Consider the following 13,195-nt stretch of genomic DNA (forward strand, 5'->3'; position numbering starts at 1 on the left):
GATCGATTGTCGATATGCCATTTAACTGACGCTGTTATCCAAAGAGACTTACATTGCAGTGAGTGCATGTACATTTGTCAGTATATATACGGAACCCGCGACCAAAGCGTTGTTAGCGCCGTGCTCTACCTACCGACTGCACCACAGAGGACCGACCACCTCCGCCTCTGCCTCCCACCCTCTCTCTCACCTCCCTCACCCCTGTAAATCCCTCACCTCCCTCACCCCTATAAATCCTATTCCCCCTCTAATCACTCAGGGAGCCCAAACCTCAGCGCTCATCATTACCCTCTCAGAGGAGCGCTGACTCACTCAAGTCCCCGGTCAGCCTATCAGGCGGCTCGGAAACAAGGGGGGGGTCGGCCGGGCTTAGCTTAGCATGAGGTACTCACTATTCACTGGAATGTTAGGACCTCTTTCTCTGTCTGTCTGTCTAACTGACTGACTGGATGGCTGGCTGACTGACTAGATGGCTGGCTGACTGACTGACTGACTAGATGGCTGGCTGACTGACTGGATGGCTGGCTGGCAGACTGACTGGATGACTGGCTGGCTGGCAGGATGGTTGACTGGCTGGCTGACTGACTGGCTGACTGGCTGGATGACTGACTGGATGGCTGGCTGGCTGGCTGACTGCTGACTGGATGACTGGCTGGCTGGCTGGCTGGATGACTGGCTGGCTGGCTGGATGGTTGACTGGCTGGCTGACAGACTGGATGACTGACTGGATGGCTGGCTGGCTGGCTGACTGACTGACTGGATGACTGGCTGGCTGGCTGGATGGTTGACTGGCTGGCTGACTGGCTGGCTGGCTGACTGATTGACTGGCTGACTGGATGGCTGGCTGACTGGCTGACTGACTGACTGACTGGCTGGCTGTTTAAAAAGTCATGTGCTTTGAGCTTTGAGGAACCGGCCAACCGTACGCTTCTGTTCTGACCTACCGTGAGAGGTGTGACACAGGGAGGGCCAATCACGAGACAGCGTTTGGGAGAGGTGTAGGTAGAGGCTGATCAGTGGTCTGTTGGACCCTACATTGATAAACCCATTAACTAAGAGTGTGTGGTGTGCATGTGTGTGTGGATCCAACAAAAGCCAGTTTTCCTACACACACACACACACACACACACACACACACACACACACACACACACATACAGACACCCAGAGAGAGAGTCTGGCCGGGGAATTTCCTGGTTTTCCAGGCTGCATTACTAGTTAGTCAAGTGCTGCTTTACAGAAAACAAACAACTACCCAGGTTTACCCACATAGGCTAACATACATACCAAGAAAAAACACACACACACACACACACACACACACGGCCCCCGTGCTCTAATGCAAACTGACAAAGCGTGCGGCGCAGAGTGCAAACACAGGAGAGAGCATGACTGAGCCATGACTCACACACTGACAGTACTTTCATTCAACAGCACTATAAATTCCTCAAGTCAATTTACGAGGCGACGGCCAAAACCGAGCCCTACATTTCACGAGCGATGGGGCTGCTCAAGGTCCACACACCAAAAAAAAAAAAAAAAAAGAGCTGGGCTGTTCAGTTCAGTTCCACCACCCGCACCCTCCCTCCCTCCCTCTCTCTCTCTCTCTCTGGCAACACAGCTCTCCGGCGGCGTGGTATCTGGGAGATAACATTCCTTTCACCTGACAGAATGTGTTTGGTGCGTCACCATGAGGGTGGATGGACAATAACGCTGGCTGAAGAATGTGGAAGGCAACAGCCCTGAGAGAGAGAGAGAGAGAGAGAGAGAGAGAGAGAGAGAGAGAGAGAGAGAGAGAGGGGCAGGGAGGGAGAAAGAGATACAGAGAAAGAAAGAGAAAGAGAGGGAGAGATACTGACAGAGAATGAAAGAGAAAGAGCGAGAGAGAGAGAGAGAGAAAGGGAGAGATACTGACAGAGAGAGATATGAGAGAAAGAGAGGGAGAGGGGGGGAAAGGAATACTGAGAAAGAAAAAAAGAGAGAGAGAGAGAGAGAGAGAGAGGGAGAGAGAGAAAGAGAGAGAGAGAGAGAAAGGGAGAGGTACTGACAGAGAGAGATATGAGAGAAAGAGAGGGAGAGAGGGAGAAAGGAATACTGAGAAAGAAAAAGAGAGAGAGAGAGAGAGAGAGAGAGTCAGGGGCCACCTACATGTATGAATGTACAGCTGGAGACAGGCAACCAGGACAACCAGGATAGACATTAGAAAAGAAAAACGTGTACGTAAAAGAACTGCACTAGATGTTAAACACACCCGCACACACATGCGCGCGCACTCACACAAACACACACGCACGCACACAAATTATTAATGCTGCCGCTATCTTGTAATAAAGTTATCCCCTATAACCCCCTTATACCTGTGTAATAACGGTAAATCAACATCATCAGCATTAGACCCTTTTCACTTAAGCCTCCCTGTCACAACTGCATTTTAAGATGTACCACAGAATTGAACAACATAGCTCATAGCTTAAAGCCAAGGTGGACTCTGGGATAGGATGTCAAAACAGAGCGGCGTTCGCCAGAGATGTCATAGTGAACAAGAGGGTCCACTCGTTCCACCACCCCGCCCTCCGCCCTGCCAGCCGAATTCACACCACCTCCCCAGCGTCATCATCTGTGCCTCCCTTCTCTGACACATCTTTTGGTCGTGGGTCTCGGGACGTTCGGCCTGTCGCCTCCCAGGCCTGTCTGTCTGTCTGTAGCATCTCTGTTCTTTTTTTAACGTTTTTCTTTTCCTGAGTGGGGCAGTCCCACTCATATTTTTTTTTTTTATTGTAATATGCGAGACAGTAGAGGTTTGACAGGAAGGATGGGTGAGAGAGAGAGAGAGAGAGAGAGAGAGAGAGAGAGAGAGAGAGAAGGGAGGACATGCAGAATATGTCCGCAGACGGAATCGAACCGGGGAACCCTGCGGTTACGTGGTCAACCCTTAGTCCGCTACGCCACCTAAGCGCCCCAATCTCCGTTCTTTTGAAGGTCTCCGGCGGCAACCCTCCCCCAACGCGCTCGTTTTAATCGATGACGCCGTTGTCCCGGTGTGTCCACTCTGCGGCTGGTGTGGTCGGGATGGAGGGCGGTCCTCTGTGGGCTTCTAGGCTGTTTTGGACACTCGTCCCTGGGACAGCAGAACTTAAGTTCACCCTGAAACCAGTTGGATGATAAACACCCTCGTCTGGGTACCCTATGATCCCTCTACCAACACTTTAAAACAGGCCTTAATAACTCTGCCTCTGTGTCTGGACACACACAGAGACTGGTACGCATACACACACACACACACACACACACACACACACACAGACTGCTACGCATACACACTCACACACACACACACACAAACACACACTGGTACGCATACACACTCACACACACACACACACACACACACACACACACACACAAACAAACGCACACACTCTCCAGAATGTCCTCCTCAGCACTGCAGCCAACAGAGGCGGACTGAACACACACCAAACACAGGTGGGGGGGGGGGGATGGTAGGTGAAATCCCAAAATACATTTTTGCATCTGGAACTAGAGTGTTCAGCTTCTACATTCTACAGTATTCTGCTGCGTCCCCACTCCCCAGCACCTTGCACAAGTTTTCTGCGGTGGTGTGCGCTCTCTTCTCCTTCAATTAGGTGAAATCCAATGACAGTTTAGGGCCAGGGTTTGGGTGATGGCCTACTTTACGTTAGCCCTAACCTCGTCCACAAGCTGGTACTAAGAGTCTGGGAAAGAGACTAGGCTTGTCCTAGCCAACTTCTCACAGGCGATATATCTCTGACGACACAACGCCTGCTATCGTTATATTGCCGGTCTGAGGTGCAGACCGAAAGAAGAAAGAAAAAAGAAAGTGACCCAATGTGATTGGCTCTTCTTTGAAGGGGGCGGCTGTGGCGCAGGAGGTAGAGCCGCCGTCTAATGATCGCAAGGTTGGCAGATCGGCGGTTCGGCGGTTCGAGCCCCGGCTGGCCACATGTCGAAGTGTCCTTGGACAAGACAGTGAACCCCAAATTGCTCCCAGTGAGCGGGCAGGCGCCTTGAATGGTAGCTTGCCGCCATTGGTGCGTGAATGTGTGTGTGAATGGGTGAATGAGAGGCTGTTGTAAAGCGCTTTGGATAAAGGCGCTATATAGCCTAAGTCAGTCCATTTACCATTTGAACACGGAGCACAGAGTTCCAGTCAGCCTGAAGAAGCTCCTTCCCAGACCCACGCTGCCGTTTGTCACTTTCGCCCCTCGAGTTGTTTACAGAAGCGAGCTGGTTTAGTACGCCTTGTGATATCTGATCTGGCGGGACGACCGACCTGTCAGTAGTTTCATTTTTAAACACCACTTCAAACTGACTGCTCAGTTTCCTTTGAACAAGCTATTGGTTTTTGACAGACTCTGGAGTGCCTAAGCCTTCTGACTCTGTCGCCATGACATTTAACATTATTACATTTTTGGCATTTTAGCAAGTGAGTGAATCATCCATCCATCAGACTAGGTTACTTACAACAATGTGTAACATTGTTACAGAGGGAACAGTCGTTATACCACTGGTGTAATAACACAAACCTTGTGTAATAACAAACACAAACCTCTCTCGTTGTGGTCTTGGTATCATAGGGGGGGTGGAGGCTGGAGGGAGGCGGAAAACGGACACCATTCCATGCATTATCATGAGGCTCTGCCTCCCGATTTCTACCTCCACTTCTACCAGCCTCCATTGGTATCATACTATGATTGTTCTGTTCTGTTCTGTGTCTTGTGTGGACCCCCCCCCCACACACACGTCATAGCAGGTGTCACGAAATGATGATGTGTTGTTTAGACTTAGCGCCTTCTGGCCGGGTATTGTCTTGTGTTGATGGTTTGTTGTTCACACTGCTGTCGACGAATATATGGATAACGGATGACGGATGAATAAAGTGATGCTGTGTCCTCTCTATTCTACTCTTGATGATGATGAGGGGAAGAAAGACCACACTTGGAAGGGATGCAAGTGTGAATGTGAATGAATGCCTGCCGCCCCCCCGCCCCCCCCCCCAAAAAAACTATTAAATGGTGAGGTTATACAGTAAATGAAACCCCTCTGAATACTGCCTGACTCTTCTTGTTTCCACATCCTAGTTAAAACATTGCAGGGCCCCACGCTGCACTTTGGCCCTTTGCACCCTGGCAAGCTGTGAAAGGGATTTCAAACGAGCCATTTTCTGTTGCTTTAACCACCAGACTCACTCACTCGCTCACTCATGTGTTCTAGGAATGTGGAATCATGGTGGGGGGCTTTGTTTACAAATATCTTCCATCTTTCTTGGGTCTTTGCTGCAGCGGTGGCAGTGGCTGCTGCCTGCTTCCAGGCCCCAAACAGCGAGTGGTATTTTAATTTGGCCAGCGAGAGGATGGCCTCACAGTACACCTGTCAGGCTTCCCAGACTGGAATGCGGAGTGCTGTATGTTGACTGTGTCTACAACAGTGGCGGCTAACAAAAGAGCTCCCGACATGACTCGGGTTTTAGACACAAAGCCTGTTTTACAGTCTTGCCGATATTGCCTAATATCAAGGGCCTCCTCCTGTCCTCAGGCTAGGGCACGGAAGGAGGGCTGAGGGGACACACACACACACACACACACACACACACACACACCCGTAATCTCAGGAATTCCAGAACTAAGCTATTAAAGAGATTTTGTGTCAAAGTCCGAGGGGGTAGAATTTGAGTAACCGGTCACACAACACGAGTCCCACACAGTCTAGCCTATAGCCTTGACAGTGGAGTTTTCTGTACAAAAATAAGACTGTCATGAATGAGTTTAAGGGCACTAGCATGCTTTGTACTGTAAGCCTATTAACACCGAAAGATTACAAGGGAGAGAAACAGTAATTCACACACCTCGAGGGGGGCTCATTTCTAAATGACAGGAATGTAAAATCAATGCTCTCTACCCCAGGAAAATATGTCCTTCTGTTTGTATTTCCCCATTCAAGCCTTCCACAAATGCGTTGGGTTTACACTTCTTGCAACATTCTAACAACTTGAACGTGATAGTTTAAGCAGCAGCAGCAGCTAGTCTTCAGGCCAGGGGGTCAGTCAGTCCTGTTCACAATATGCCAAATGAACCATGCCTTGTGCTAAGAGAGGAACACTATGTCGGTTATCGATTATGCTCGCCAATGGGGTCAGAGTGCCAGTCTGTCAAATCGTGAGCTTAGAATTATAAGGTTCTATCTCCGTTTAGGGCAGTTCAGAGATATTGAGGGTCAAAGTTTTTACATTCCATTATGTTCTGTGAGATGGAACCTTTGTATTTTATGAATTACTAACTCAAAAATGTCAACATTTTAAGAATAGCACCACACAGGCATTAATAAACACCTAATGGATCAGATTATGTAAAAAAAACTCAATTTTGACAAAAATGGAGATAGAACCTTATAATTCTAACGTCACGGTCTGTCAAATCCATGGAATTATACCGGCAACGTTCTAATTATTCTAAATTCGAATAATCCCGAACGTTCCGTTCCGTGGATGGATTCTAATCCTGGGGCCCATACATTTACCTGTCTCGGGGGTCGATCCAGCTGGTGATGTGATTGACGTGGTCGATGTAGTAGACTTTCCCGTCAAAATCGCGGGACTCTTCCCAACCCTCTGGCAGTGGTAGCTCCTTCCTGGGCATGTCAAGCGAGTCTCCATGTAATATCCCCTCTTCTTACAAGTCCTCTAAAAACCTACTGAACGTAAACCATGTGTCCTGTTGTTGGTGTGTGTGTGTGTGCGGTTGCAGAATAAAATCCCAAATGAGGAAGAAAAAAAACAACATGTTCCATCAATTCCCCAATCCTGGCCCTGGTGGGTGTGGGATTATAATACGATAATCCATAACGTCTCGTTCATGTTTCACAGACGGGAAAAACGTTGATCGGGCACTTGTTTTTTTATCCCCACGAACCGAATCAGACACGGACTTGCTTTGCTTCAAAGAAACTAGACTAGTGTTGCAAATGCGAACACAAACGATTACTTTTGCAGAATGCAGGTTTGTGCATTTAGTGTCCAAACACTAAACTGTGCATTGTGAGAACGAGACACATTGTAACAAACCCTTTGAGTTGAGCACTTATCATTCCACGTTTTTTCCCCAAAAAAAATATGCACCAACCTTGGAATACAATAGTTAGTGACTACACGATTATAACGAGGATGCAAAACTTAAAAAGAACTTTTTTGTCCAGCGGGCTTGTGGAGGTCCATGGTCCAGGACACGGGCTCGTGCCTTTCTGAACCAGCAGCGAAACCCGCACAAGTCACAGTTCCGCCAAAGTCCAAAAACAGTAAAAGCGCAGTAGAAACCGTTACAACAATGCCTTCACCACCCTCCAACAAGAAGGCTTCTTGCAATTTCTACCCAATTTTAAAGCCCTCTATTCTCTAAAACATATCCTATGTTCCTTCACTTGGCTTGGCCACCATGTTTCGCTTAGCGATAACGATGCTAACCCCAGTCAGCTAGTAGCATAATAACCCTTCCATGAAATTAATTGTCCGCTATATTCCACTTCATTGCGCGGGCATTCGTGATCAAAATATTTCCGCGAATTGACGAGGAATCCACCGTGGATTGATTCACTTTAATTTCGGGTGTTGAAAATGTTTCCTTTTTAGTTCCTTAAAGGGCCAGTAGCCTCTACTAGTCTCCCTGCGCTCTGGACTGGTTCGCTCGGTGGCGGAAGGCTCGCGATGTGATGCTGCCGGGTGACGTCATACAGGTGAAAACCTAGTATTCCCAATGGCACAAATAGATTGAATGAATGAATGAATGGTCTTTATTGTCATTGATATAGTACAGGTACCAAACAACGAAATTTAGGAGGGGGGGCTCCCCTGGTGCTTGGAAAAAATAATAATACTAAAAACAAGGAGGGAAAAAGAGCTGGTTTACATAAATAAAGGCTATATACACTATCCACTATACTATACTACTATACTATACAAATAAAACACTGTGCTGTACTCTATGCTATGCTATACATATCCTAACATTTCCTATCTCTGAACCTTATGTACACAAATAGGATCACTAATTTCCCTACGATATTTGTCAAACGTAGGATGGGTTTTAACGTTTTGTTCATGCAGAAGAAGAAGGATGTGTAAATTGTACAACTGTCATTGTAATAACGCACATAATTATGATATGACACTGTTAGGGGCTTTTCCACTACCGGGCTGGCCTGCTTCTTTGGCGCTTTTCCATTTGTCGGCCTGGGTCGGTTCGGGTCGGTTCGGGTCGCTTCTTTAGCTACCCTTCGATACCAGGAACCAAATTGAGACCCGGAACCTTTTTGCCAGGCTGCGTGTGACGTGTGACGCTGCACACCGTTGATTGGTCAATGGAAATCGTCACAACATCGTCATCGTTTGTGTTCACTGTACACCTCTAACCGCCATCTTTAAATACCACATTCGCTCTTGGAAAATGTCACTACAGTTTCTGTAATAGCTTATTAATAAAGATTCGAAAAATTATGCTGACCATCGTATTATCTTAGTTTAATGTCATTTCAATGCATCATAGAACTTTTATTTACAAAAAGCATAACACAAAAATCGCTATTATGCACCGTCTTTGCCTGTGAATAACACCGGCTATGGAGGTGGTACAATCACAATACTCCTTTGCTAACTTCACCATCGGTATACGGTCATTTTGAGCCCTTAACCACCGCGCTGACACCCCGAGAAGTTATGCTTTTAACCTTAAACTCAATGAACCGGGAGTTCACCCGCTGCTGCAAGCGTATCTATAACTAACGCGGAGATTGAATGAGCCCCGCGTCAGTCAGCCTTTCCGTAGAAATACATCGCTCCGTTATATATCTAACGTTACATGTTTTAAGGCTGATCTGTGCATGATAGTGCTGCATTATGTTGATCTATTTATATCGATCTATTCTTGCCAATTCCTTATTATCAGTGGAAAGGGGGAAGGCTAAAACACTTTGAATGGGATAGATAGGACTTTCCGTTCAATGAAGCATTGATACTCGCGAGTTCATCTCGCTTTTCCCCCCGTTGATGTATTAAACAATCTAAGCAATCTAATCAGAGCAGTTGTTATTATGTAATATTATTGATGGATGTGCCATTTTTGATGGACAGCAGTGAATGGATGACTTGATGTGAGCATGTATTTGACTAATGCCGATAGTAATAAATCAAGTAGAGATTCCGACCCGTGTTGAACATCCTATTTCCTTGTCAAATCGTGTATGCTGTGCACCTAATCTATCCTGAGATGACACAACGCATTTAAGATCACAATCCTCAATAGATTGATTCCATCGTTTTACCGACAAGAAGATTCTACAATCTACCAGCCTTTCCGTAGAAATACATCGCTCCCTGTATAACGATATATATATATATATATATATATATAAAACGTTACATGTTTTAAGGCTGATCTGTGCATGATGGTGCTGCATTTTGACATAATTCTTATCGCATTTCCCCCCGTTGTGCTGTGCTGTGCCGTTCCATAGTCCAGAGCTTCATCATCCCCCTTCTAAAACTGCCATCACCCCTTTCCATCCCTGGCGTCATTTTATCAATGAACGTGGTATTATACATATTTACATATTACATATTTGTTGTTATTTATGGAAGTGTCCGGTTGCTGGAGGAACCAGGACGCCGGCTACACTGCACAGTTTAGCCCGAAATAGAGAGAGTGCTTTACACCCCGAGAAGTTATGCTTTTAACAGTAAACTCAATGAACCCGCTGCTGCTCGCAGCACCGCGCCAGCTGGTTGAAACTCCCGTTGACAGCCGGGGGAGAGAAAAGTTTTAACAGGGAATTCGCTCCGCGCTGTGTCGACGGTGATAGCAGTGTCGTATCGACACCATTCAAATGGTTTTGGATTCCCTGTCCTCTCCCCTATCCGGACACGTTTGAATTGTTATCCTAACCCACGGTAAACCGAAGTTATTAACCCGCAAAGGGTGCCTCTGGGCACCGTGTTTGTCCGTGAATAACACGGCACACAATGATACTACAGTTCATAAAGCAGACAAGTGAAGGCAGTGGTTTTAAGGGTTCAAAAAACAGGACTTTATTATGTGTACATAGCTTCCTCTCTCTCTTTCTCTTTCTCTCCAAAAAAATCACGGTTAATAATATACCACATGCCGAGGGAAAAGTATACGATAGCTTCAAGTTCCTCCATGTCGCTGTTGTTGTGGCTGTGTTGTGTCTCGTGAAAATATATGTCACCACCATGGCGTGCTTTTATGACGCGTAACTCCGCCTACTATCGCCTACTCCTCCTACTCATTCCTGGTCTGTTGTGTATAGTGGAAAACCAGAACTGTTCAAAAGCGTGCCGAAGCGTGCCGACCCGAACCGACCCGAAGCGATCCGGGCCGCTGGTGGAAAAGCGCCATTATTGGCTACTGTACTGTCTCATCATAAAAGTTGATTCCATTGTAAAGCAGTCTCCGTTGCCCCACGAAACAAACTTCCAAGTGCATGTACGCCCTCTGATGGAAAACACGTGTCATTTCCCACTGATGAATAAAAGCCCACTGGCGCATAATGAATGAAAGATTGATTGATTGATTGAAAACTTTATTAGAAGATTTGCAGAAGTAGGTACATGAAAGTACATATTACATACAGGTCAACTAACAGGATAAAAACCCAAGAAAGCCACTGGCTTATTTCAATTGGGGTCCTTGATTCTCAATTCATCGTTACATGTAAGACAGACAAAAAAGCTAGTACTATCTACAAGATAATACAGACAAATAACTATTACTATCTACAAGATAAACACACATCCATCATGGGAAGAACAATACAACAAAACATAAGGTATGTACAGCGGGTAGGACAGGTGGGGACATACACCACAGGTGGGGGCGGGGGACAAAACACAAAGTATGTACAGTGGGTAGTTCGGGTCTTTTAATCTGATTTTTGATTTAGAGGGTCCAGTTACGGATTGCAGCCTCCTGTAAATGTTTTTTGAGAGTGGTTTTGAAGGTGGGCAGTGTTTTGCACTCCTTTAAGATTATAGGAAGGGCGTTCCACATTTTTACTGCATAGTTTGCAAACGAGTTTAACCCCTTGTTTGTGGTGCAACGCGGTTGAACGTGGTTCGTGGAGCTTCCTCTGGTGTTGTATGTGTGGACGTTGTTCACTTTTTGGAAGTATGTTGACAGGTACTTGGGTGTCTTTGTGGTGTAGCGTATCTTGAAGACCAGGCCCAGTGCAAGCTGCTGCACTCTGTCAACTACTCGTAGCCAATCAAGGCTCAAAAAATGAGCAGCGGTTAGATGTGTCCTAGGGTTGAGGCCTAGCAGAAGCCTAACCAGTTTATTTTGGGCTGTCTGGAGTCTTGTTTTATGGGCCTTTGTGGTTCTATAGTACCATGATGTTACGGCATAGTCGAAGTGACATTGAATGAGAGCTCCTGATAGGGTCCTCAGTGTGTTTTTACTGACAAGTGAGGATATCCTGTACAAGAATCTAGTTCTATGGTTAACTTTTTTGATTACTTTTGCTGCCATTTTATCTCCGGAAAGATTTGCCTCTAAGATGGAGCCCAGGTATGTAATATCCTCTTTTCTTGTGATATTAATGTTACCCACTTTTATTTTAAAATTTTCAGCCTTTCTGAGTTTAGATGGGGATCCGTATAGGATGGTTTCAGTTTTACCTAGGTGTATTGATAGTTTATTGTCAGCTAGCCAGATGCAGATTCTACTCAGTTCAGTGCTTAGCGCTTTTTCCACCTGCAATATGTCCCTGTCAGAGACCAGCAGAGCCGAGTCATCCGCGAACAGGAACAAATTGCAATCACATGCTGATGACATGTCATTCACATATATTAGGAACAGTAAAGGTCCCAAAATGCTTCCTTGTGGAACGCCGCAGGTCACTGGGAGGGGGGGGGACAGTGTTCCGTTCACACTAACCACCTGTTCCCTCCCCTCTAAGTAGGATTGCATCCAGCTCACCGATGTTCTATCGAACCCAATTGCTTTCAGTTTATCTAACAATATGTGGTGATCTACTGTGTCGAAGGCCTTCTGGAGGTCCAGCATGACCATGCCGCAGTACTTGCCCGAGTCCACCTCATGGTTGATGTGGTCGTTCAAATAGAGAAGGCATGTGTCAGTGGAATGGGATGTTCTGAATCCTGATTGAAATTCATACATCAGCTTTTTTTCGGTAAGGTACCTATCGACCTGTTCATAAACTATTTTTTCCATAAGTTTCGAGATGGAATTAAGAATAGAAACAGGTCGGTAGTTGCCTGGGTCTAATTTGCTTCCTTTTTTATACAGTGGGGTTACCCTTGCTATTTTAAAGTCAAGGGGGACGTGTCCCTGTTTGATGGAGAGGTTTATTATGTGGGTGATGATTGGGGTAATGGAGGCAGCTGAGTCTTTTAGAAATCTGGCTGGAATATTGTCATGGCCCGTGGCCTTTTCTGAGTGTAGAGCGCCTAGCTTTTTAAACACCTCATCGTTTGACACCATGGAGAGTTTAAAATCATCATTGCGTACACCCAGTTTATTGTAGAACTCACGGATGTGCTCTACACCATAACGCCCTGAGTGGGGTGGTAGATTGTTAACTAATTTAGTGGCTATGGTTGTAAAGAAAGTGTTTAAGCACTTAGCCACATCCAGCTTGTCTGTAAGGAGAGAATCACCAGATTTGATGCTGATGTTTGTAGACCTGGTTTTGAGTTTTTGACTGCAACCTAGTTGGCTATTAAGTAGCTTCCAAAGGTCACGTGGTTTGTTTAAGTTTTCTTCGATTTTGTTATCGAGGTATTCTTTCTTAGCAGATTTGGTCATGGTAATTACCTGATTGCATAGTTTGTTGCATTGTTTTTTAATTTTCTCAAAGTGGGTTTTGTGATCTTCGTTTAAGTGTTTCACTAATTTTGATTTGCATTTTTGAACTTCAGAGCATTTTAGGTCTCTGACTTTCATAGCATTTAGAATGTCCGAATTCATCCATGGTTCCGATCGGAAAGCTATACCTGTGATCCCAAACCTTCACTGTATTTGAATGTTGATCATGTTGAACCGCCTAATCATGTCCTCTAAAAGGACTATTCATTTCGAGCGTTGGCCTGGTTGTAAATTAAACACAATAGTTTGAGTGTTATAGGCTATTT

The 13,195-nt window shown here is 45.8% G+C and overlaps 1 protein-coding gene across 1 annotated transcript in view; it reads right to left on the reverse strand.

The window, feature by feature from the left end:
* wwc1 (WW and C2 domain containing 1) overlaps positions 1-6,674 on the reverse strand; it is a gene marked incomplete at its 5' end in the record, with an annotated part of 37,910 nt that extends 31,236 nt beyond the window's left edge. Inside the window, 1 exon segment of the mRNA XM_080549622.1 lies at positions 6,556-6,674. Coding sequence (XP_080405748.1) covers positions 6,556-6,674 — 119 coding nt within the window.
* Between the last annotated feature and the right edge of the window lie 6,521 nt (positions 6,675-13,195).

The sequence above is a fragment of the Nansenia antarctica genome, assembly GCF_963989245.1.
Source record: "Nansenia antarctica genome assembly, chromosome: 20".
NCBI lineage: Eukaryota > Metazoa > Chordata > Actinopteri > Argentiniformes > Microstomatidae > Nansenia > Nansenia antarctica.